Source organism: Myotis myotis, unplaced genomic scaffold (assembly GCF_014108235.1).
Source record: "Myotis myotis isolate mMyoMyo1 unplaced genomic scaffold, mMyoMyo1.p scaffold_m19_p_2, whole genome shotgun sequence".
Lineage (NCBI taxonomy): Eukaryota > Metazoa > Chordata > Mammalia > Chiroptera > Vespertilionidae > Myotis > Myotis myotis.
The window spans coordinates 158,156,181-158,179,072 of record NW_023416324.1 but is presented as its reverse complement, the minus strand read 5'-3'; the positions used below and the strand labels follow the sequence as shown (position 1 = coordinate 158,179,072).

At 43.3% G+C, this 22,892-nt stretch overlaps 2 protein-coding genes across 3 annotated transcripts in view; one reads left to right on the top strand and one right to left on the bottom strand.

Moving 5' to 3' along the window:
• The window catches only part of HCLS1 (hematopoietic cell-specific Lyn substrate 1), a 34,909-nt gene extending 30,337 nt beyond the window's left edge, over positions 1-4,572 (top strand). Inside the window, exons 10-14 of the mRNA XM_036350608.1 lie at positions 1,639-1,850; positions 2,580-2,684; positions 3,440-3,740; positions 3,880-3,942; positions 4,144-4,572. Of these exons, the coding sequence (XP_036206501.1) occupies positions 1,639-1,850; positions 2,580-2,684; positions 3,440-3,740; positions 3,880-3,942; positions 4,144-4,280 (818 nt within the window). The 3' untranslated portion in view covers positions 4,281-4,572. The remainder of the gene's footprint in view (positions 1-1,638; positions 1,851-2,579; positions 2,685-3,439; positions 3,741-3,879; positions 3,943-4,143) is intronic.
• A 1,817-nt stretch (positions 4,573-6,389) lies between these two features.
• Positions 6,390-22,892, bottom strand: part of FBXO40 (F-box protein 40) — a 36,448-nt gene continuing 19,945 nt past the window's right edge. For both annotated transcript variants that reach the window (XM_036350899.1, XM_036350900.1), the window contains 3 exons: positions 14,914-14,946; positions 12,112-14,025; positions 6,390-9,587 (listed from right to left, as the gene is read on the bottom strand). In XM_036350899.1, coding sequence (XP_036206792.1) covers positions 9,372-9,587; positions 12,112-14,025; positions 14,914-14,916 — 2,133 coding nt within the window. In that variant the 5' untranslated portion in view covers positions 14,917-14,946 and the 3' untranslated portion in view covers positions 6,390-9,371. The remainder of the gene's footprint in view (positions 9,588-12,111; positions 14,026-14,913; positions 14,947-22,892) is intronic.

Sequence of the window (22,892 nt, the reverse complement as noted above, 5' to 3'; positions counted from 1 at the left end):
TTCTTCAAATAGGTTTTCAATACCTTGCTCTCTCTCTTCTTCTGGCACCCCCATAATTTGGATGTTGGTACGCTTGAAGTTGTCCCAGAGACTCCTTACACTATCTTCATATTTTTGGACTCTTTTTTCTTTTACTTTTTCCAGTTGGGTGATTTTTGCTTCTTCATATTTCAAATCTTTGACTTGATTCCTGCGATCCTCTAGTCTGCTGTTGGAACTCTGAATAATATCTTTTATTTCAGTCAGTGTATGCTTAATTTCTAATTGGTCCTTTTTCATAACCTTGAGGGTCTCACTAGATTTCTTGAGGGTCTCACTAAATTTATTGGCGGTTTCTAGAAAATTCTTGAAAAACCTTAAAATTGTGGTTTTGAACTCTATATCCAGTTGTTTGCTTTCCTCCATTTCTGTCATTTGTGACTTGTTTCTTTGTCTCTGCATTTTTTATGCTTCCCTGTGTTGATAGAGTGGCTTTGTGTGCTAGGTGTCCTATAGGGCCCAGTGGCTTAGCCTCCCCAATTACCTGAGGTGAACACTCTTGGTGCACCCCTTTGTGGGCTTTATGCACAGTCTTGTAGTTAAGCCTTGATTGTTGTAGGTATCACTGGGAGGAATTGACCCCCAGGCCAATTGGCTGTGAGAATCAGCTGTGTCTGCAGTGGGAGAACTGAGCTGGAGACACTCTTCTGGGGCAAGATTTGCTTCAGTGGGGCTTTGGTGCTCACTGAGTCTGCCCCCTGAGTATGCCCCTTATGGATCTGAAGAGTTGTAATCTGGATGGTTCCACTCTGACCACTGGGTACACTGGCTCTTGGGTCTCTAAGGAGGTGCTACTTTAGCCTCTGCCTGAGGCTCCCCAGCAGGAGCTATGGCGAGATTCCTCTTCTTTGTTTGGGGTTTGGAGGTGCCCAGATGAGGCCCAGCTGTGAAGCAATTCAAGCTGCTGTGGGGCCTTGGGCCTTCTTTTGGAAGTTCTGGGTCTCTCTGACTCAGCTGCAGTTTACTAGGTAATTTTCAGATTGCAAAGGGCCAGGCCTTTCATATGTTAAAGCCTCTGTGCACAGCTTGGGTGGGGCGGGGTTTCAGGGTATCAACAGGGCAGAGCAAGCAGCTATGGCTGCTCCCCAGCCCTACCCTAAGAGGCCCCGCATCTCAGTGTCCCGGTAATCACTGCAAGCACCTCTGAGAGAAAGCTGCCCTCGAGTTCTGCCCGCTGCCAGACAGTCCAGTTTCTCCCCATATGAGTCTGGGTCCCCAGAGACTCACCCGGAACTGGAGTTCAGAGCAGTTGGGAGCTTGAGACTCCCTCCCGATTGAAAAAGACAACCGTGTCCTCAGCTGCCAGCCCTTTCCATGTGCACCACGTCCTCAGCTGCCAGCCCTTTCGGCGTGCGCCTCTGTACCTCTGCACTTTACTTCCGCACCTCCTCTGAGTTTCAGTGCTTTTCTCTTTCCTTTTAGTTGTAGAATTTCCACTCAGCCAGCCTTCCTGTGGTTCTGGATGATGTCTGTTTTGTCGTAGCTAATCTTTTAGTTGTATTTTTGAAGTGGTTGTGCGAGGCAGCAATTTCCGGTGTTTACCTATGCCACCATCTTGGTTTCTTCTTGAGCCCTAATTCTTCTTGCCTATGTCTATAGCTTCTAGTGGTGCCCGTGGACTGAAGGCAAAATTTGAGTCCATGGCTGAGGAGAAGAAGAAGAGGGAAGAAGAAGAAAAAGCACAGCAGATGGCCAAGAAGCAACAGGAGAGAAAGGCCCTGGTAAAGATAACCCACGAGGCTCAGCCACCAGCAACCACTGTGGAAGAGCCAGTTGTGCCGGCCCCATTGCCTAAGAAAATCTCCTCACAGGTGAGTGTTTGGTGCTCTGGGATACATATCCAGGACCCCTGCCCAAACAGGAGCTTAAGGGTTCCAAATCTTTGGTAGAAAATAAGGCACAGGCTTCCCCTGTGTTAAGCAAATTCTATATAATTGCTGTCCCTGCCTTCAGGAAAATTTCATTCTGTTATTGGGCCTCATATATACAAGAATGTTAGAAAAACGGGCAAGATTTTTTACACAGTATAATAGAAGCCTGGCGGGCATAGCTCAGTTGAGCATTGACCTATGAACTGGGAGGTCACAGCTTTGATTCCTGGTCTGGGCACATGCCTGGGTTGCGGAAAGACAGGTCACCAGCTGTATAGCCCAGTGGTCAGCAAACTTTGGCTCGTGAGCCACATGCAGCTCTTTGGCCCCTTGAGTGTGGCTCTTCCACAAAATACCGACTTCTGCGCATGGGCCATGAAGTTTCAATCACACTGTATGTGCGTCCTCGCACATGGTATTTTGTGGAAGAGCCACACTCAAGGGGCCAAAGAGCCGCATGTGGCTCGCGAGCCACAGTTTGCCGACCACTGGTGTAGCCAATCATTGCTGCAGGAACTGAGAGGAAAGAGCCATCACTACAGATTGGAGCCCATCTTGGTGAATGAGTTGGATTTGGATTGGCCGAGGTAGGAGGGGGTGTTGCAAGTCAGTATAAGAGAGAAAATGGAGGCTTGCTTGCTTATTGAAGAGATGCTTCATTCTCCATAGGTCTGGCCTCCACCAGGGAGTTGCTCTTCACCAGAGCCTGAGCCTGTGAGAACCAGCAGGGGACATCCATTGCCTTCCTTGCCCTCAAGGCAAGAACCCCCAGAGGTAAGCAGAGCCCCAATGATGCTCTGTCCCTTTCCCATCTCCTCATGTCCTAGGAAGATGGGCCATAGAGTATGACCAACCATCCTGGTTTGTCTGAGACTGTCCTGATCTCAATACTGATAGTCCTTCCCAGCCAGTGTGGTCTGTGGTTGAGTGTTGACCTATGAACCAGGAGGTCACCGTTTGATTCTCAGTCTGGGCACATGCCTGGTTTGCAGGCTCTATCTCCAGTAGGGGGCATGCAGGAGCCAGCCAATCTATGTTTCTCTCCCATTATTGATGTTTCTATCTCTCACTCCCTCTTATTCCTCTCTGAAATCATTATATAGATATTAAAAGAGTCGCTTCTTTTAAGAGGAAAAAAAAATTTATAGTCCTACGTTCTGGGACACAACCCAGTTCTGGGAAGACTAAGAGAGCTGGTCCCCCTAGCTGTGGTATTCCCAATAATATGCTTTTGCTTCAACGTTTTCTTGGTCTTCCAAGGAATCTGCTTCCAACTTCCCTTTCTTCAAACCTTTTATATTCCCCTCCTATCATCTGTTTTGAGTGGGTGGGTAGATGTGGAGGTTGAGGAATGAAGAATGGATGAATGACTGTGTATCCTAGGAGAGGCTGTTAAATGGAAGCAAGGGTAGAGGGTAGAAGTGGTAGGATGGTGATGGGTGTGGTCTTAGCAGTCCTCCAATGGAAGGTTTTGGAGCGGCAGCTCCTGGTGAATTCAAATTACTCTGCTCCACACTGTCTCTTCTCAGGATGATGATGAGGAGGCCCCAGCTTTACCCCCCAGGACTCTGGAAGGCCTCCAGGTGGAGAAAGAGCCAGTGTATGAAGCAGAGCCTATGTATGAAGCAGAGCCTATATATGAAGCAGAGCCTGAGCCTGAGCCTGAGCCTGAGCCTGAGCCTGAGCCTGAGCTGGAGCCAGAGCCAGAGCCTGAGAATGACTATGAGGATGTTGCACATATGGACAGAAATGAGCAAGATGATGAACTAGAAGGGGACTATGAGGATGTGCTGGAACCTGAAGATGCCTCATTTCCCTCCTCCGTGGCCGGTGAGTGGTAGAAGGGAGAATCAGCTCCTGAATTTGGTCAGGTCTTAGGGAGGGTAAAAGGAAGCATTGCCCCATTACCCAGAAGAACCTATTTGTTTTGCATGTTGGTGAGACCATGTTTATGTTTCTGATAATGCAGGATCATCAGGCTGTCCGGCTGGGGCTGGGATCTCAGCGAGAGCCCTGTATGATTACCAAGGAGGTAAGTTGGGAGTGACCTGAGGGGTCTGGTGTCTGAAGGTCCTTGAAACAAGAGAGAGGGATGAATTCTGAGGGTCACAGAAGTGTCCAGACTTGACATCAAGAAGACCAGGGCTATTTCTCTTCCTGAGGTTTAGAGTGGGTATAGGGATAAAGAGATACCTGTCTAACCATCCTAATATCCTGTCAATTTCCTCTCCAGAGGGAAGTGATGAGATTTCCTTTGACCCAGATGACATCATCACTGACATTGAGATGGTGGACGAGGGCTGGTGGCGGGGACGTTGCCACGGTCACTTTGGACTCTTCCCTGCAAATTATGTCAATCTTCTCCAGTAAATGGCCCAGATTGTATTCTGCACTGTGACTTCCCATGACCAAAGTGGCTCTGCCTCCACTTCCTCCCATCTGCTGCAAGTGTCTAATAGGATGTTATGAGTTGCCTGAGGTTTTAGATAGATTTCTCTCTCCTCCTCCATTAGGGTTTGGGGCAGAGATAACATGAAGATGAAGCTCTCCTTCATTGTCCTCTCTATCCTGTGTGAGCTCATAGACATTTACTTTGTTGTCCCACCTCCTTCCCCATGAGTATTCCTTCTGTTAACATAAAAAAACCATTGAAACCTGTAAAGAATTTTTGTGAGTTTATTTGAGCCAAACTGTCAACATATACCAGGAAGCAGAACCTCAACGAATTGAGATAGTGCTCCCGAGAATGGCGGGGTTACATCCGTATTTATACATTCCAATCAAAGAAGAACATAGGTGGGTTACATGAAATTCATTGGTGATAGATTAAGGAGGTGGGATTAAGCAAAGCGGGGAAACCTCTGGGATAGGATAAAAAGTAAAATGATGGACACATACTTAGGTGGGTGCAGGAACAATTAACATGATGATGAAGGGATTTGTGGTATCTGTCCTGGGGCCCAGCCGATTTGGTTGTGCCCCAGGGGCTCCAGATACAGGGAAGTCACAAGTTACCCAGACATTTCAAGGGTATGTTATCATAGATGCAAAAAGACAGATAGGCTCAGTTAAGGTAAAGGTTGACCTTGTCAGTGAAGATACTGGCCTAGGATGTAACTGCCCACCATAACTGCTTTTAGTTAAACTTTAATTTCAGACCATCCTTTGTGGTTACTTTAGGTCTCCGAGTTTGCAAGACTGCCATGCAGGCCTCCCCTGAGCTTGTCAGGTCAGCATGTGGCCCCTTTCGTCCACACTTCTAACACCTCAAGCTCATCCTTCTGCTTTTGTGAGCTCTGAGCTTCCTGGTTTGCTTACCTAGGAAGGTATGTTTAGACTGCCTGGTTTACCTCGTTGTGCTATTTGCTTACTTTCCTTTCCTGCAGAGATACCTTTTCTCTGCTCAGTCTTAAAATTGGAAATAAAGTGGGACTATGTTTCACCTCTAGGCTGACGTACATACTACTTTTTATGCATCTCTCAATGGCCTTGACTCTCATGGCTCCAATTCTCCTTCCCTCTTTCAGGCATATCCAGAAGATTCCCTCCTACCACTGACCATCCTCCTGTGCCCTGATGTCTAGCCTTTTCCTTAGGCTATACTTAAACCCAGTCCTAACAGATCAGCCTGGGGAATGGTGGTAAGGTGGGGAACAGGAGGCCAGGTAGAACTTCTACTGGCTTCAGCAGTTGTGAGAGGCCAGCCACCTTCTGCCTGGGAGTAATGACTACACTCTTCTAGGAGATGAAGATTCTTGAAGAAGCAGCACAAATTAGAGATTAGGAAGGAGGAAAAGGTATATTTGGCAACAAAAAAAAAGACAAAAGCTAAAGGAACACAGACTTCAATGAAGTGATAGAAGATTTAGTCAGAGACAGTGTCCTCTACTCAAGAAAGTTCCAATTTCTTTGTAGCTGGATGACTGAAATTGATGGCCAAGTAAGTGGGTAGATGGGAAAAAACTCATGAAGCTTCTGTGTGGTTCATGGATGAATATGATATGAAAAACAGTGAAGACATTTTGACAGCCAGTGATGGGCAACAAACAAATCACTAGCAAAGTATGAGGGTGAGGAGAATGAGGACAGGGCATGGTGGGTTTATCCTAGCCCAGGCCATTGTGCTCCTGAAGGCCAGAGATAGGAGATGTGAGGCAAAAATCAGAACAAAATCTAAATCAAAGCCAGAGATTTGGTTGGTGTAGGGAATCTTGTAAGTAAGACATAGAAGTCTGTGCTGTAACCAGTATCAGAAGTTGAGCACAACTTTCAAAGATGAAGAGAGTGGCAGCTAGGATTAGTGACTGAGATCCCCAGATGCTCCAGGACTTCCTAAAGCTGTGAGCTGCACTGTGTCCCTCAGGCTTATTCCCTGGCTTTTCTTTAAGACACACACTCCTTTGTTTTCACAATGACTTCTATGCCAGTGAATCACAAATCTGTCTCTAGTCCTACCTTACAAGATTCACCCAGTTAGCCTTTCAGAGTGCAAAGCAGCTTTTATTTTTGCTTATAGAGACGTTGGGATTTCCAGTACACAAAGGTAAGCCATCATAGATATACACAACCCCCTTCTTCACTTCAGTTTTATTTGCCATCACACACAGATCAGAATTTTACAGTGGTTTTCTGGTTACATCTCCAAGTCCCTCCTTGCTTTTTTCACTTTTCCCTTTATTTTAAGACAGAAACTTCTTTTCCAGACCCCGGTTCTATTAAAGCAACAGTTTTACAGAACTGCCTCAGTTCTCCAGACCTCTCCCTCCACTTTGGCTGATTTCTACTCTGAACTGATTATCTTGGTGGTGATACTCATCAAGGGCTCTCCTCATAGACATCTTCCATCCAGGCTCCTATTCCTGGGTACACTGTCCCTTTCCACTCCCCTCAGTGCTTCTTAGTCTGAAGCCATGTCTAACCATCTTGCCTCTGTTAGATAACGCTTTCTGCCCATGCTACTCACTACAGCCTTACCTCACTAACCAGATCATCTTCTGCCTAATTCTGTCTCATAAGAGGTTTTCCTTTTGCTCCAACTGCCCTCTCACCATAAAATGTGCTTGTTTGTATAAACCAGTGCATATACTGCGGTATCCTGCTTTTCTGCAATATGTACAATTAGATATCTTACAAAATGTGTTTGATGATGTTGATTGATTCTATATTGCTGTGAAGGCAGCAACAAGTAAAGTAAAGTGTGACAGAAACTGTGCAGCCCACAGAGCAGTGTGGCACTGTCCTGATTGCTCCCTGAGCCCTGCCTGCCCCCACCCACCCAGATTGCAAAAGGAAAGCCCTCTGCTCTCTTCCTTTCTCTATACTTCTCTCCCATCTAACAGTAGCCCCTAGTTTGTATCTCCCTTGGCTCCCCTTTCTTTCTTTTCTTCTAGTAAAATGCAAGACCCAGAATGGACTTTAGGAGCTTTCTTTTTTCATATAAGGACTTGAGCCAAAATACATGGAGCTGATACCTGAAGAAATCTCCCTCCTCCTACCCTTCCCACGTTAGTGTTTAGTTGTTTCTAGTTACTCATCTTCACTGAATAAAATATTAGCTCACACTCTCTATTTTTAGAAAATGTTGCCTTATATACAAATGTGCAATATAAACCAAACCATAAGAATGAGTTACATAACCAAATAGTATCAAGTGGCATATTCTAATGAAAAGATGAGCATACTTCTGTTCTGGGACTTGCTCAGATGCTTCTTGACTTTTCTCAGAGGTGCCACCTACTTCATCTACACCAGCGTCAGACCATGTTCAGAGAGAGAGATCCAGGCGACAACAAGCATCCAGATCAACTAGCCTCATTTTGGTTGTTATTGTTGGCTAAATTCTTTGTTCTCTACTCGCCCACAGTGTCTGACTTCCTTTCCCTTCTTTCTCACTTGTTTGAGGGCTGCTAGGACTGAGAATATGGCACCAATTAAAGTGAGAGGGATGTAAACACAAGATAAGTAGCTTAACTTTCCTCGCTTCAGCTACACTGGGAGAGAGCTGAAGGAATCTGCTTTTGAACATAACCCCAGGGCATACAGGCACACCAAACAAACCAGCTCCACTTGATCCAATGCACAAGTTAATATCTCCATGTGTCTCTAGAACCTACTTAGTAAATACGGAGCTGATGAAGTCACTATGTGTGAGAGAAGATTTTGCTATACTAAACAGCTGATCCCAACTTACTGCCACTGGTATGTCATCTTTTAGGGCAGTGGTTCTCAACCAGGAGTGACTCAGAGGATATTTAACAATGTCTGGAGACAGTTTTGGTTGTTACAGCTGTGGGTGTACTATGGCTAGAGGCTAAGGATTCTGCAAGATGTCATATGACACACAGGACAGTCCCTCATGACAAAGATTTATTCAGTGCACAATGTCAGCAGTTCCTAGAAACCCTGCTTTAGGGGAAGTCAGTTTCAATTGTGTATTTTTCTTTTAGTTTTGTTCTCATAAGTTTCACTGTTTGTTACCCAAAACTAGCAGTGTCACCCATTTTTGACACCTGAAGACGACCAATAATATGTAGGAACAATGACAGGGAACCACTATTGTTCCATGACTTCCTTCCTAAGATCCCTGAGTTACTCAGGTGGTGTCTAGGACCTGGTGACTGGTGCCGCAGTACCTGCAGTGGTTGCTGGTGCTGGGCTATGCAATGTTCTTCATAATCCAGACCTATTGTTTTCAGAAGAAAAGAACCTTGACTCTTAAGTCATTATTAAAATGTTTAGATGTAGGCTTGAGGCTTTTTGCCCTAATTTTCTCCATGAATATTGTGTCTTATGGACTCTTCATTTTTCAAGGTTTTCTTATATGTTGCCAAGATTCTGCACAACAAACTCTCTGACCTAATTTCTGCCTTTTATTCTTTGGTTGTGGTCTCTTCAAGGCTACTGTGCTCAGCCAAGGTCTCTATTCTGTAGGGCTGTGTTCAGACTGTCTTGGCTTAGGGGCAGTGGGGCAACTAACACCAGCCCTGGGCTTGAATGTCAAGACAACCTCAGCCCCAGAACCTTCAAACGGTGAACCCTTCACCATGGAGGACCGGAACCTTAGTCCATATCCCTGTATTGCCTGCCCCACAAATCTGAACGTGCTTATAAACTGACCTCCCACCCCCAATAAAAGCACAGGCCTATACTGGTTATGGAATTCATTGCTCTCTCATTTCTAAGAAATGGGGCTTATCTTCCTCAATGACCTTGTTACCTACTTTCTCTTCAACCTGATTTATCTTAGAAATAAAAAAGGAAAGGAAATAAGTCATCAATATGGTACTATAGCAATTGTACAAGGCAGGGATTAGGGAATTCTTAGACCTTGAAGGACAATGAATGTTCTAATACACTCAGATAAGCCTATATGCAGTTTACAGAGGGAAGTTCCCCAAGCCACGCTCTGTCCTACTTTCAGTAACTCCGAGGAGAAATTCAAGAATGGTGGTATCTGAATCTTTAGTTGGTTTGTCTTCCTTGTGGTCTGGCTCTAAAGGTGGTGACCAAGCTCTCTCGGGCCTGCTCCTGGGGCTGACACATGCTGGTCAAAAGAATTGGGTCAGTCTTGTGCTCTACAACATTGAAAGGACATGTCTTCAGGTGCTCGGACATGGAGGTGACTTCATTAAATTCCCAGCTGTTGATCTTAGAGAAGAGGCTGCTGAATTGCCAGATCTGTTGGGAAAGACAGAAGTTCAAAAGTGAACATTGGGGCAATACCCTCAGGCTAGCTTTATTTGAAGGATGTAAGGAAATGCCTTTCTGTTTTTCCTGGTCTCAGCTTCCAGGGGGTGGTTAATGGCTGCTGCAGACAGTTAGTTCCTTCTCTAGCACCCAATTCCTAGTTCCTCCTTCCAACTGATAATCTTCCTAGCCAGTCATGCAGTTGTGCTGGAATGACTAATATTAATCTGCATATTTGACCCCCCATCACCACTAACACACACACACACACACACACACACACCAGTTCCAGAATACACAGGTAGTTCAAATCCATACAATTAGTTTCAATGAGACTCAACTCCAGAACTTCTTTTTTATGTTGAGATATTAAGAAGCAGATTCTTTTTTCTCCTCTGCACTTGAACTGGGAAACAGCAGTTTTAGGAGTTGCTAGCAGCCACCAGGAGCCACCAAGGAACCCTATGTCTTAGAATGGAGCCATTATTAAGAAAGTAGAAATTTAAAAAGGAAAGGAAAACACCATTTGTTTTTCTTGAGCTGCTAGATCAAGCCTTACCTGAAGCTATTCCCTTTGGGCTTTTTAGTTATTTGGGGGCCAATGAATTCCCTTTATTGTTTACGTCACTTTAAGTTGGTATTCTGGCGTTTGAAACTAAAAATGTTATAACATATAAGAAAGCTTAGAACAGAAATCTTAGTAGAAATCTAGGTGTCTGGTACTCAAACATCCTCTGGCCTTTCTACCTAGAATGTGGTGGCAAAGTCCCTAGTTTTAAAATCTGGCTACGTGAGTAGGCATAACCTGGTACCATTTCAATCTGACCACTTCACCCCCAGTTTATTGCCATTGTTCCTATGTAAGAAAAGTGCTTTCTAGAATCTTGAACAATTTCCCTTTTACTTCCAAGAGCCATTTTAACTCCAGAAAGAGAATTTAGTTGGAGTTAAAGGATGTTCCAACTAAATTCTCTTTTTTTCTTTCTGCAAGGAAATTAGTTTATCCCAAATGATATCCAAGAATGGGCAGTAATCATTTAATTGAGAACAAACATGGGCAAAAAAATAATGGAATTTCTAGTAAGTAAATTAAATTATTTGCATCTGATTTTACAGAGGAAGATACTAGGCAATTCTAGAGTATACAATTCCCAAAGGGCAGGGCTTTAGTCTCATTTGTGCTTATTTCTAGCACATGGTTGGGTGGCAGTCAGTGTTTGTTTAACACATGGATGTAGGCATGGGTATATAGGAAGAAAGAATCTCAATTTTTGAAGAAGACTGCTCAGGGAATAAATAATAGTAAATATACACAATGTTTTAGACATATTTAATACATATAGATGTAAACAACTCTAACTCCCCAATGCCAGTTTGCACACACCCACATATTGGGAAGAAACTCAACTGTGAAATTATGAAATTATTCACCTCAATGGGCACATAAATTTGTGGTTCATATAACCAACATATTTACCATGAGAAAGTATGCTAAGGTCATTTTGGATACGATGAACTAGGAGTTTCACTTCTGTATGGTACAAGAAGTGAAAGTAAGGTGATAGAAGTTATAATACAGTTAAGCAAGTATAAACTGACTGGGGGTTGGGGGGGGGAAGAGGAACACATTTGATATATATAGCAGGTTGTTTTTGTTTTGTTTTTTGAAAACTTCAATAAGCATTTGAACTAGGGGAAGTCATGGAGCAAATTATTTAAGAAATTATTTATCTTCAAAGTACCTTAACAAAAGCATACATTGTTAAAAATATAGTTGACATGGGACTGAGGGGAATTTGTTGGCTCCTGTGTCAATCAGAGTCCAGGCAGGAAACAGATGGCACATTCAAATGGGGTCATTTGAAGGGTATTTTTTTAAAGAAATAATATACAAACTGTGGACATGGTTTAGGAAAACCACAAGAAATAGTGCAGTATCCAGACTTGAAAGGGAAGAAGAAGGGAGATCATTGGACCAGAATGAGTCATCATGTGGAAAGAGCCATCTTACATAACCACCTACAGTGGAGAGACATTTCCACTGCGAAGTGTCAGGGAGGGAGAATGTATGCAGGGAGGAAGCCAGAAGAATAGAAATGTCAACCTCACTCTTCTACCTCCCTCCTGCCCATCTCCTGCTGATACACGCCCATTAGGCTAACCTAACTGGAAGCTGAAATGCAAGAGAACCAGTTGAGGCAATCTGTAGAGATAAGCCTCCTGTGGGGAGGGGGGGGGGGCGGGGAGCAGGCAGATCTTGGTGGAGAAGGTTGGAGAATGGATCATTCGAGCACACAGAAGATATCCAGGACACATACATAGAGATAAACAGGCACTGCCATTTGTATTGCCATTAATATGTTTATCAGTCTGTCTTCCCTGGTGGACTGACCTTGAGCTCAGGAATTATGTCTTATTCCCAGTAACTTAGTAGAATCCCAGTGTCTAGTACAGTGTTTGTCACACAAAAGGCTCTTAAATATTGAATGAATGAATGAATGAGTAGTTTACTTGCCTCTTTGTGGACTCTCCAGGAGGTGCCTCCATGGGAATACTTCTTCTTCTTCCATTGCAGGAGTACCATCCCTCTCTCTTGTAACAAAGTGGCACAGATATTCCTCATAAGCACAGACACCTGGGAGAGCTGGGACAGGCTGATGCTGTCCAAGAACCCAGCAATGTACTGCAAAATCTCCAAGGGCAGGCTGGTTAGAGAATTTTGGCCTTTTCCTCTAGGGCCTGAGAGATGGTTGCTCTTCCTTCCCTCATTCAGCTCTGAAGCAACCTCCGGCTTGATGGCAAAGGTCTTGAGCTCTTGACTATAGATCAATTTTGCCTTTTGCCCTGGGGGACGGAAATGGTTTTGAATAAATGTACATCCCAAGTAGGCAAGGGGGCACCGATGCTGAAACCAGCCATCAAGACATGACTGAATGTCTGTGTGGACATTCTTGAAATGCAGGGGGAATTCATCCCTCCTGAAGAATTTGTTGCAGGTGAAAGTGAAGGCAGAGCTGCTCTTGTTGTGTCTCCTGGTCACACACTCACTGTGGAGTTCCACATGGAGCCCCTCTGGGTTGGCAGTGGTTAGGAGGTCAGCCAGCACTGTTCCAGAGGAAAACTGTTCTTGCTCAAAATTGTATGTCTGGGTAGCAAAATCCATGAATAGCCCATCAATGCTCCTGGATTCAGAGATGACGTGACCTTTGAGTTCTCTTTCCAAAGCACACAGGAGGGTGGTCTTGATGAGATCTGATTTGGGCAGGTCCTCCACAGTGATCCCTAAGTCTGAAGTGTCTACTGCCTTGTGTTCACTTGGCTTACAACTCAACATGGCATCTCCAACACGAGCCCGCTTCCCACAGTAGCTCACAGGAACTTTGAAGGTATATACAGTCTTTACTTCCTGAGCCTCTAGGTTGCCATAAACAAAGTCTTTCTCCTTAGGTGTACAAGCAGGCATCTGACCGAAGTGGATAAGCATCCTCCCATTGTGCACCAGATACATATTATAGTCCTTTGCATCCACAGCCGATTTCAGTCTCTCCAGAACACCATCCTGCCAAGGGGCAAGCCCTGTTGTTTCCATAGCTGCATGATAGTCCTGCTGTCTCTGGTTCTCTTGTGATTCTTTCTCTTCGGCACTGGCCTCTCCTATCATGTTATTGGTGATGGAAATCTGTTCTTTCCCTGGGCCATTACTGCTCTTCTTCTCACAGCTTGCTGATGAGTTTGTTAAAGCAGAGGCTGCATGCTCTTTGCTGAAAATATTTTCCCACTTGCTAAACTTTTCCAGGTCCATCCCTTCTTTGGTTTTGGCCAACACCTGGAGTTCTTCTTGACTCAGTTCTGCCATCTCTTCTTTAGTGGCCAACTGGGAGCTATGTGGCACTAAACCAGCATTTACTCCACCCACCGCTCCTCCCATTTCTTCCCAGCTGGCTTCACCATTCATAGTAGGTTCCTCCTCCGTGGGCTCTCTAGTTTCTGGGAAAAGTTCTACCATTTTCAAAGATCTGAAAAGGACCTTCTGGTCCTGGAGGGCCAGGGCTGTGTCCAAACACTCCTCACTGGGGGTCTCTTTCATGATGTTCTTATGAAGGGGTGTTTCGGAGTCCACATTTGGCCAGCGGTTCCACTCCATGGAGCAGCAGACCACGCTGGCGGGACACACCTGCAAGTGCTTGGCCAGCTTGTGGCGGGACATGGAAAGGGGGCAGCCATATTCAGAGTTGAGGCATGGAACCTGCTCTAAAGGGCAGAGGAGCTCATGCTCTGCCTCTTTACACATGTGGAAGGTGGCACCACAGGACAGGTGGCAGTTTATCATCATGCAGGAGACATTGGGCTCCACGGGAATGTGGCAGTGACGGTTGAAGCATCTCTCACAATGCCTGTGCTGTCCCAGTGGAGGCCTGTGTGCCTTGCCCTGGAAAAACCAAAGGCCAAGGGGAAGAGAAGACAAATGACTGCTGGGAGAGAAGCTCTATGTGTGACTGTGACTGTGTTTTTAATGACTTATTTTCTGTTTATACGTGCTTCTGATAGGAACCTTGGAAAGTATACAACAGCATAGAGAAAAAAGCAAAAAATCACTCATAATCCCACAATCCAGAAATAATAACTATACCGCTCTTTTCCATATGTTCATTTTATGTATATAATAGAGGTGTTTAGAATAGGAAAAAAAAACAGTGCTAAATGCAATGATGTTCAATGTTGACAATTATTATTTTTAAGTTGTGGATTATGGGTGATTTATAGTACACAGTTAATACTGTGACTGCAATTTTGCATCCTGCTTTTTAACTTGCTACTATAACATGAGACTAGGCGGTTTTATTAATTATTCTCTACAAACTTTCTTCATAATGGCAGTGTACATTCCAGAATGAAAGTGCTGTCATTCATTTAACCAGCTACCACCAGGGACATGCTGGGAAGACAGGGTCATGTCTGGTGTTGTCTATATCTGCATCTCTAGCACCTGTCACTGGGCCTAGACAATTGTAGGTACTCAATAATACACTGAATGAAGAAATTGTTAGTCACTTACATTATTGCTGCATTTTTTTGCTTTTTTATTTTTAAAGGTTTACTAAAAATCTTTGCTCACAAATCTTTCTTAGCTCTCTGATTTTCTCCTGCTCCATATCCATTTCTTCCAGGTTCTGCTCTAGCAGCCCTGGTTTGGCAAAAAGCCAATAAAGATCATCAAACCATAAGGATAAGTATGCCAGCTGCTTAGGCTACAGGCTAAATAAAGCCAGACCTGGACCCCTAATATGTAAAGATCCAAGAAGAACTTAATACTTACCATAGCTTCCGAATTTCTTCTTGCTTTGTAACTCTAGGGGAAAATGTAAAAATACAAATATGATTGATTAGTAAGAATTTTGGTTATTTATATTAACAGGGGCCAAAGGGACTTTCACATACTCTCTCTAATTTAATTCCTTCCACCACCCCAAAGGTGTCATTGCCCCATTTTATAGTCAAGGAAATGGAAGCCAGAGAAGTTAAATAGCTTGTCCAAGGTTGTCTAGCAGCTAAGTGATAAAATCAGGTCCCAACCCAGGCCACCCTAATCTATGCTCTTTTCAACTGACCGACACTGCCCTCTGATGGGGCCTTCTTGCCAACCATGCGGTGTGTAACTTATGCTTCTTGTAACTTTTTTCCACTATCTACCAACAATTATCCTGACATTCCACTTCGACACCATCCAAACCTGCTGAACATACACACATCTGATACTTATAACTAGTCTTCTCATGAAACTGGGGCGTCGTGTCCACGTAGAGGGTTGCCTGACATCTGGCTTAATCTGGGCAGTGCACAGGTGAAATATCTGTCACGTGTCACTCACTGGTATATTCAGCTGTGCTGTGGCTAGAGCAGAGCCAAACCCCTAATGCCCCAGAAGCAGTGGGGACTGTGGCAAACAGAAGTTACCCTGCCTTCAGGGGAATGTAGCTTTTGGGCTCTTGTCAGTTGGTCCCAGGTGGGAATGTGTTTCCAGATCTTCTGATTTTCCCAGAGAAATGAGGGGTATAGATTTTTGAGTGGTGGTATGAGTAGTGGTTACGAGGCAGATAGCATGGGATTTCACCCTGGCACTAGAAGTCATAGCTATGAGACTTTGGGAAAGTTACTTAACCTCTTTATTCATCACTTTCCCCATCTGTAAAGGGACGAAAATAATAGTACCTACCAATTGTGAGGAACAAATTAATTAAATACAGTACCTGAAACTCTTAGGATAGTACATGTCTGATAGGAAGTTACCTATACATGTTTGCTATTTTAAGTATTTTATATTTTATTATATTACAAACATTTTATTACATAATATATCAAGATAAAAATTCTTGAAATTTTATATGTTGGCAACTAATTTTTTTAAAACCTCTATTTGGACCAAGGAAAAACATGTATGCAGCCTACATAGATCTGTGGTTGCCACTTTGCAACACCTGGCCTAGAGAATTAGTAGCATAATTTCAGTACTGTGTCGGTCTGGGAAGGGGTTAGCACCCAAAAGTCATGTTACTGGCAAGATGAGGAGACCTCAGTTCTTGTCTTCTTGAAGGAAAGATTTCAATCAAGAGACAAAATGTAGAAAAACAAGCAAGAATTTATTGGCCTCAGCAAAAACACACCTAGGACAGTGAAACTGGGCATAGAACAGTGATGGCAAACCTTTTGAGCTCGGCGTGTCAGCATTTTGAAAAATCCTCACTTAACTCTGGTGCCATGTCACATATAGAAATTTTTTGATATTTGCAACCATAGTAAGACAAAGACTTATATTTTTGCTATTTATTTTATATATTTAAATGCTATTTAACAAAGAAACATCAACCAAAAAAATGAGTTCGCATGTCACCTCTGACACGTGTGTCATAGGTTCGCCATCACTGGCATAGAAGAAGAAGTAGCAAGGGAACCCAGGCTGGGCTGCTTTGGCTTACTGGGAAGTCAAAGAAAAGGGGGCCTTCGAGACAGGTTCAGGGGGTTAGACCAGGATGAGCTGCTGCTGCCTATTGCTTCCCTGGTTTCAAGTCTCATGGGGTTCCTTAGAGTTTAAAGGATATGTGCCTGTGGGGGGAGGGGTGGGGAAAGGGAACAGCCTAGGCTTGCTCCCTGGAGGGAGAGTGCCCTGGGACCTCCATTTTCAGGGGTTTTAAAGGCTGGACATTTAGAAGCAGTGTTAGGGGAAGATCAATAGAAAATTCATCAGCTTTATGCTGATGTGCCAGGATGAGATTTATTCTCTTAATTTGTCTGTCCTTGGGTGTGGTTGGCAAATGGCACTTAATTGAATTTCTGTTTTCTGTCTCCCCGAGTAGGGTGATTTACGCTATTTATCCTCTAATTGGGGAGGAGAAGTAGAAAGCATTTACTCTTAAGTGTCCTTGGTTTAGGAAAGACAGGATTTACTTGGTGGCTGCAAACTGCTATTTAACTATCTGTCTTAGTTTCCCTATTCCACTTGTCTTGGAATTTTCCTAGCTTCTTACTATGCTATAACAGTCAGAAGAAATGCAGTATTTAAAATTTTTATTTTTTTAGGATTTGCCAATTCATTGTGGGTGAATTTTCCTTCAACTTTAAAATTGGTTTTTCAAATATACAGAAAGACTCTATACCAGGGGTGGGCAAACTTTTTGACTCGAGGGCCACAATGAGTTCTTAAACTGGACTGGAGGGCCGGAACAAAAGCATGGATGGAGTGTTTGTGTGAACTAATATAAATTCAAAGTAAACATCATTACATAAAAGGGTACGGTCTTTTTTTTTTTTAGTTTTATTCATTTCAAACGGGCCGGATCCGGCCCGCGGGCCGTAGTTTGCCCACGGCTGCTCTATACTAATAAAAGCCTATGTGGTCATCATGCCCTCACGCCGTGATGCCCTCATGCCCTCACACCGTAACAATCCATTATCAGGAGGCTGTGTGTGCAGCGGGCACATGCGGGTGGGTGGGGACTTGATGCTGCATGCGCAGCACGGAGGCAGGTCCTGGCAGCGCCACATGGCGACGCCAGGGGCAGGACCCCCGGCTCCGGCCTACCTCTTTGGGGCAATCCATCAAGGAGCCCCGAATGGGTGGGCGGGGCCTACCTCTTTGGAGAGATTGATTGTGGGGCTCCCACACTGTGAGAGGGCACAGGCCAGGTTGGAGAACCAAGCCCCCCCCCCCAGTGCACGAATTTTGTGCACTGGGCCTCTAGTATATACAATAAACACCCAAGTATACTCCACCTAGATTCAATCATTGTTAACATTTGCCAGTTTTGCTTCCTCTCTCTCTCTCTCTCTCCATACACACACAATCACATATTTCTGGCCAAAGCTCTTGAAAATAAGTTGTTGATATCATTTCACATCATCGCTAAGTATCTCAGCATATATTTTCTAATAATAAAGACATTTTCCTTAGTAATTGTAATAACATAATTTTACCTAAGAAAACAAAATAATTTTTTAACATCACCAGATATCCCCAAAATGTCATATGTATTTTTTATATATATCCCCAAAATGTCATATATATATTTTTTAAATGTTTGCACCATGATCCCTTTAAGGTCAATTTATTACATTTTGTTAGTGTTTTTAGTCTCTTTAATCTGGGAAAGTTCCCCTCAACTTTTTCAGAAGAGACAGATTTAAATTTTAAGGTAATTATATTCTGGTTCTTTTAGGTATTCATTTGTGCATCCATTTATTCAATAAGCATTTGTTGATTACCTACTATGTGCCAGTAAGTGAGCATAAGGGTCACGTGGACTGCTTGTTAAAGTGGTTGTTAAACACTGTTGCTCATTAGAATCAGTGTTTGTTAAATTATAGATCTGCATTGTTCAATATGGTAGCCACCAGTCACATGTGGCTATTTAAATTTAAATTGATAAAAATTAAATAAAATTAATAATTTAGTGCCTTAGGAATACTAGCTAAATTTCAAGGCTCAATAGCCACATATGGTTAGTAGCTACTCTATTGGACAACACAGAATAGAGCATTTCCATCTTCATAGAAAGTTCTATTGAACAATACTGCTTTAGATGCTGTCTACACCCCTGACCTGAGTGAGAGGTGTGTTCTGGTATTTACATTCCTAACATATTCCCCATCTGATTCTTGGGCACTGGGAGTGCTGAGTGTGAAGGAGGGATCATGCCAGAGTGCTCTATACCCCTAATAGCCAGCTTGGATCAGGAGGCAGATCAGAAGTTGAAAGCCAGAACATCAACCGGGTTCAGGGCCCGGTAGAAGATACATGAAGGTGTTAAATCCAGAGAGGAAGTTAGAAGAATGAAAGGTTGTGATGGTTGAACTAAGATGGAGCAGAGTAAGATCGGGAAGAGGATATCTTTTGGATTCAAGAGTCCAGCTACTGGATCTTTTAACATACAATTTAACTTTCAGTAGGTTCCTGCTACATTCCAAAATCACTCTTGGGGGGAAATGTCCATTGTGGACTTATTGTGGGAATTCATAATATTAAGCTAAAGCATCTGTAATTATTTGGTACTTAATAAGGAGTCACTTAACACTGTAATTGATGTATCAACTCATAGTGGAGGGATGAAGTGGGAGGACCTAGAGTTAGAAACTGCTATGTAGAGGATATGAGGGACACTTGGATGGAGAAGACTGATGACAGTATAAATAGGTAAGATGAAACAGGTAGGAGACATTACAAGGGAAAATTAACTTTTTTTTTTCTGGCTGGAGATGAGGAAAGAAGAGGAATCAAAGTTGATTCCAAGATTTAGAACCAAGAAGAGAGAATATTGGCTATAATTCTGAGAAAAATAGAATTCTGAAATGGAAATTGTTTTGGGAAGAAAGATACATCCAGCAAGCTTTTAAAAAATATTTTATATGTTATTATTGATTTTGGAGAGAGGATGGGAGAGGGAGAAACATCAATGATGAGAGAGAATCATCAATCAGCTGCTTCCTGCATGCCCCCGACTAGGGATTGAGCCCACAATCTGGGCATGTGCTCTGACCAGGAACTGTGACCTCCTGGTTCAGAGGTCAATGCTCAATCACTGAACCACACTAGCTGGATGGTTCCAGCAAGTTTAACTCAAGTTGCTTCAGGTGCTGACAGATCTCATGGATGGGAAGATGAGGTGTTAGAATGTAGAGATGCAGATTTGAGAATTATCCACTTAGAAATGAGAGAGGCCCTGGCCGGTATGGCTCAGTTGATTGGAGCACCATCCCTTACAACAAAGGTGGCAGGTTCGATTCCCAGTCAGGCACATATCCAGGTTGCAAGTTCAATCTGCAGTTGGGGCATGTATGAAAGGCAACCAATGATCTCTCTCTCTCTCTCTCTCTCTCTCTCTGTTAAAAAAAAAAATAGATTTTTTTTTAAAAAAGAGACAGAGAGAAAGCTGTAAATGGGGAAGTAACACAAAATAGAAATCTGAGCTTTGAAGTACATAGCTAAGTATGACACTTTGGGGACATTAGGAAGAAGTAGAGCCAGAGAAGGAGAGACCAGAGAGTTAAGAGTCAGCAGTACGTGGCCCAGATATAAAGGAAAGGGTGAGCCATAGTCTCAAATGCTGCCAGGAGGTTAGGAATAATGATGACGATGCAGAGCTCTTGCCAGAGCAAATGTGGCATTTCAGCTGTGCTGTGGGACCCTTGGCCATTCAAAATATGGTGTTTGCTGGGAAGGGAGGGAAAAGCCATTAAGCACACACTCTAGTGTTGGCAAGTCCTGGGCCCTGCCTGGGAGAATGTGACCATCTGCTTTCTAGTCATAAAATATATGAATTAATAAGAATGGAGTCTGAATGCGTCAGAGTCCCCTGCCGGATTTCAGGCGGCAAAGAAGAGGCAGATCACAAATGGAATAAGGCTATATGAAAGAAACTACAAGGAAACTACAACTTCATATCTGCTTGCCTGGTTCTACCACAAAGTGGAGCCCAGTTTCTGGGAAGGGAAAATAGTTCAAAGATCTACACAGAACTACACAGTTCCACGTATATAGTGAGCACTCTGCCCCAGTAGCAGGGATGTATCTGGCTGGCAGGACAGTGGTGATGAACTCGAAGCCCACTCATTTCTTATCCTTCAGCATGATTCTTTATAAAGCATGATTCTTAGGAACAATAACATTGAAGCAGGAAATATTTGTGGTTGGAGCCTATTGCTCTCCATCTATTTGAAGTTATTTGAAAATATCCCTTTAAGAGAAAAGAAAAACAATTGCATGTAGACAACAAAGATGCTACGTGTGTGTGTGTGTGTGTGTGTGTGTGTGTGTGTGTGTGTGTGTGTAAATGCTGCTATTTAAAGATCTTCCACAGGTTCTGGAGCTACACCAGATAAGTGACTTTGAGAGAGGTCATGTGCTGAGCACAAAGACACAGTGATTAGAGATGACTCTTTGGAGAAGCTTGGCAGGTAAATATAAAAAGGTAAATACCGTCTAAGAACATACAGAATCACATCTGAACCTTCTGTTGTATATCTGGGGGAAATTTTTCTCACTGAGATAAAGGACAGTCTAAAATTCCTGACAGTCTAATTATTGCTGGGTAAGCTGAGTGACCAATGGCCCTGGTTTGCCTGGGACTCTCCTGGTTTTATCACTAAAAGTCCCAAGTCCTAGGATGCCTCTTAGTCCCAGGCAAACTTAAGCAGCTAATTGATCACCTGATTTGGAGCCAATTGTTGTTGCCCCAAGTTGATCACATTAGATATATCATTGGTTGTCTTGGGAGAAAAGATGCCTGTTCTCCTAACCTCTATGCCAGTGCAATGACTGGATCCTTGTCCTCCAGGGTATTTGTCTGACTTCTTAGATTGAGTACTTTCTCTGCATTTTGGATGTCATGGAGAAAGAGAAACAAGATTCTAGCACCTAACATGTACTTTTACATAACCTCTCACTTAATCCTCACAATGACCCTGTGAGATGGGTATTACCATTTCCAGTTTACAGACAAGGATTCTGAGGCACAAAAATCCCTAAGTTTATCTGGCTTCAGATCCTGTCCTGTTTGCTAGATCACACTGTGTCTGTCCCTTGAAGATCCACAGAGACATGATGTGGTCCATCCCATGATTTGGAAGAAAGAAAACCCAAGAGTAGAGCCTATTGGGGGAAGGCCTCTCCTCCCCCAGCGAGGACACGGAAAGGTACCTACAGATATACTCTTCCCAAATCATAGAGGAGTCGGATGCTCTTCATTAAGAAGCACTTTCATCCCCATGAGGACTTTTTTTTTTTTCACTTCTCTGGACCATGCCCATCCTGTGCCCCATCTGAACAGAGGAAATAAGAAGACTATCCAGGTCCCATGGATTTGTATTGCAGGGACTACAAATGTAAAAGTGAAATGTTTAGGGTTAAAAATCTCTACTGCAATATGGATTCTGAGTTTTAAAATGAAACACCTACTAAATCAAAGCATATAGATCATTGAAACTCTTCACTGTGAAAAAGTTGACAAAATTCTATGCCCGAAACAACCTAAGGTTATTCAGGTGCCATTTCCTCCTTAAGTTTCTGTGCCCTTCTGCTCACCTTTAAATTCTTGCTTCCTCTCTGAAAAGTCAGTGCATTCCCCTCTCTTAAAAATGAGCTTCAATCAAGCCTATGGCCCAAACACTGCCCTGAAAATGTTTGAAAATTCTCTTGTCTAGAGGAAACAGTAGTCAATATAATTTAGACTTAAATAGTTCAAAGATCTACAAAGAACTAGATTTTGCTGGTTGTATTGGATGCAGTTTAAGTGGAATCTGAGTTGTTGAAAGGACCTGGTATATGAGTGTGAGGGATGGATATTTCTTTAAAAAAATAGGGATGTATTTAGAATCTGGCAGGGGAGCAGAAACTTTATTTGATGCAGGCTGTGGTGCTGTATGGACTATTCAGAAAGCATGAATGGTAGGTCAGCTAGAATAGTGGTCCTTAAAGTGTGTACTTAGATCAACAACATCAGCATTACCTGAGAATTGGTTAGAAATGTAAATTCCTGGGCCCTACAAATCAGACCTATGGAATTAGACCTACTGAATCCAGCTGATTCTGTTGTAAGCTCAATTAGAGAACCACTGAGCTATTGAAAATGCTTGATACTTTGCACCTAATCCCAAAGGAACTATTGCCCAGTTAGATAGGAAGGCCTTGGAGAAAGATCTGAAAAGGCAGTGAGCTATTCTATCTTCTTCTTTTCTTTCTTTCTTCCCCCCCCCCCCCCCCCTCATTTCTACCACCACTGCCTGGTCTAAGCACCATCATCTCTTATC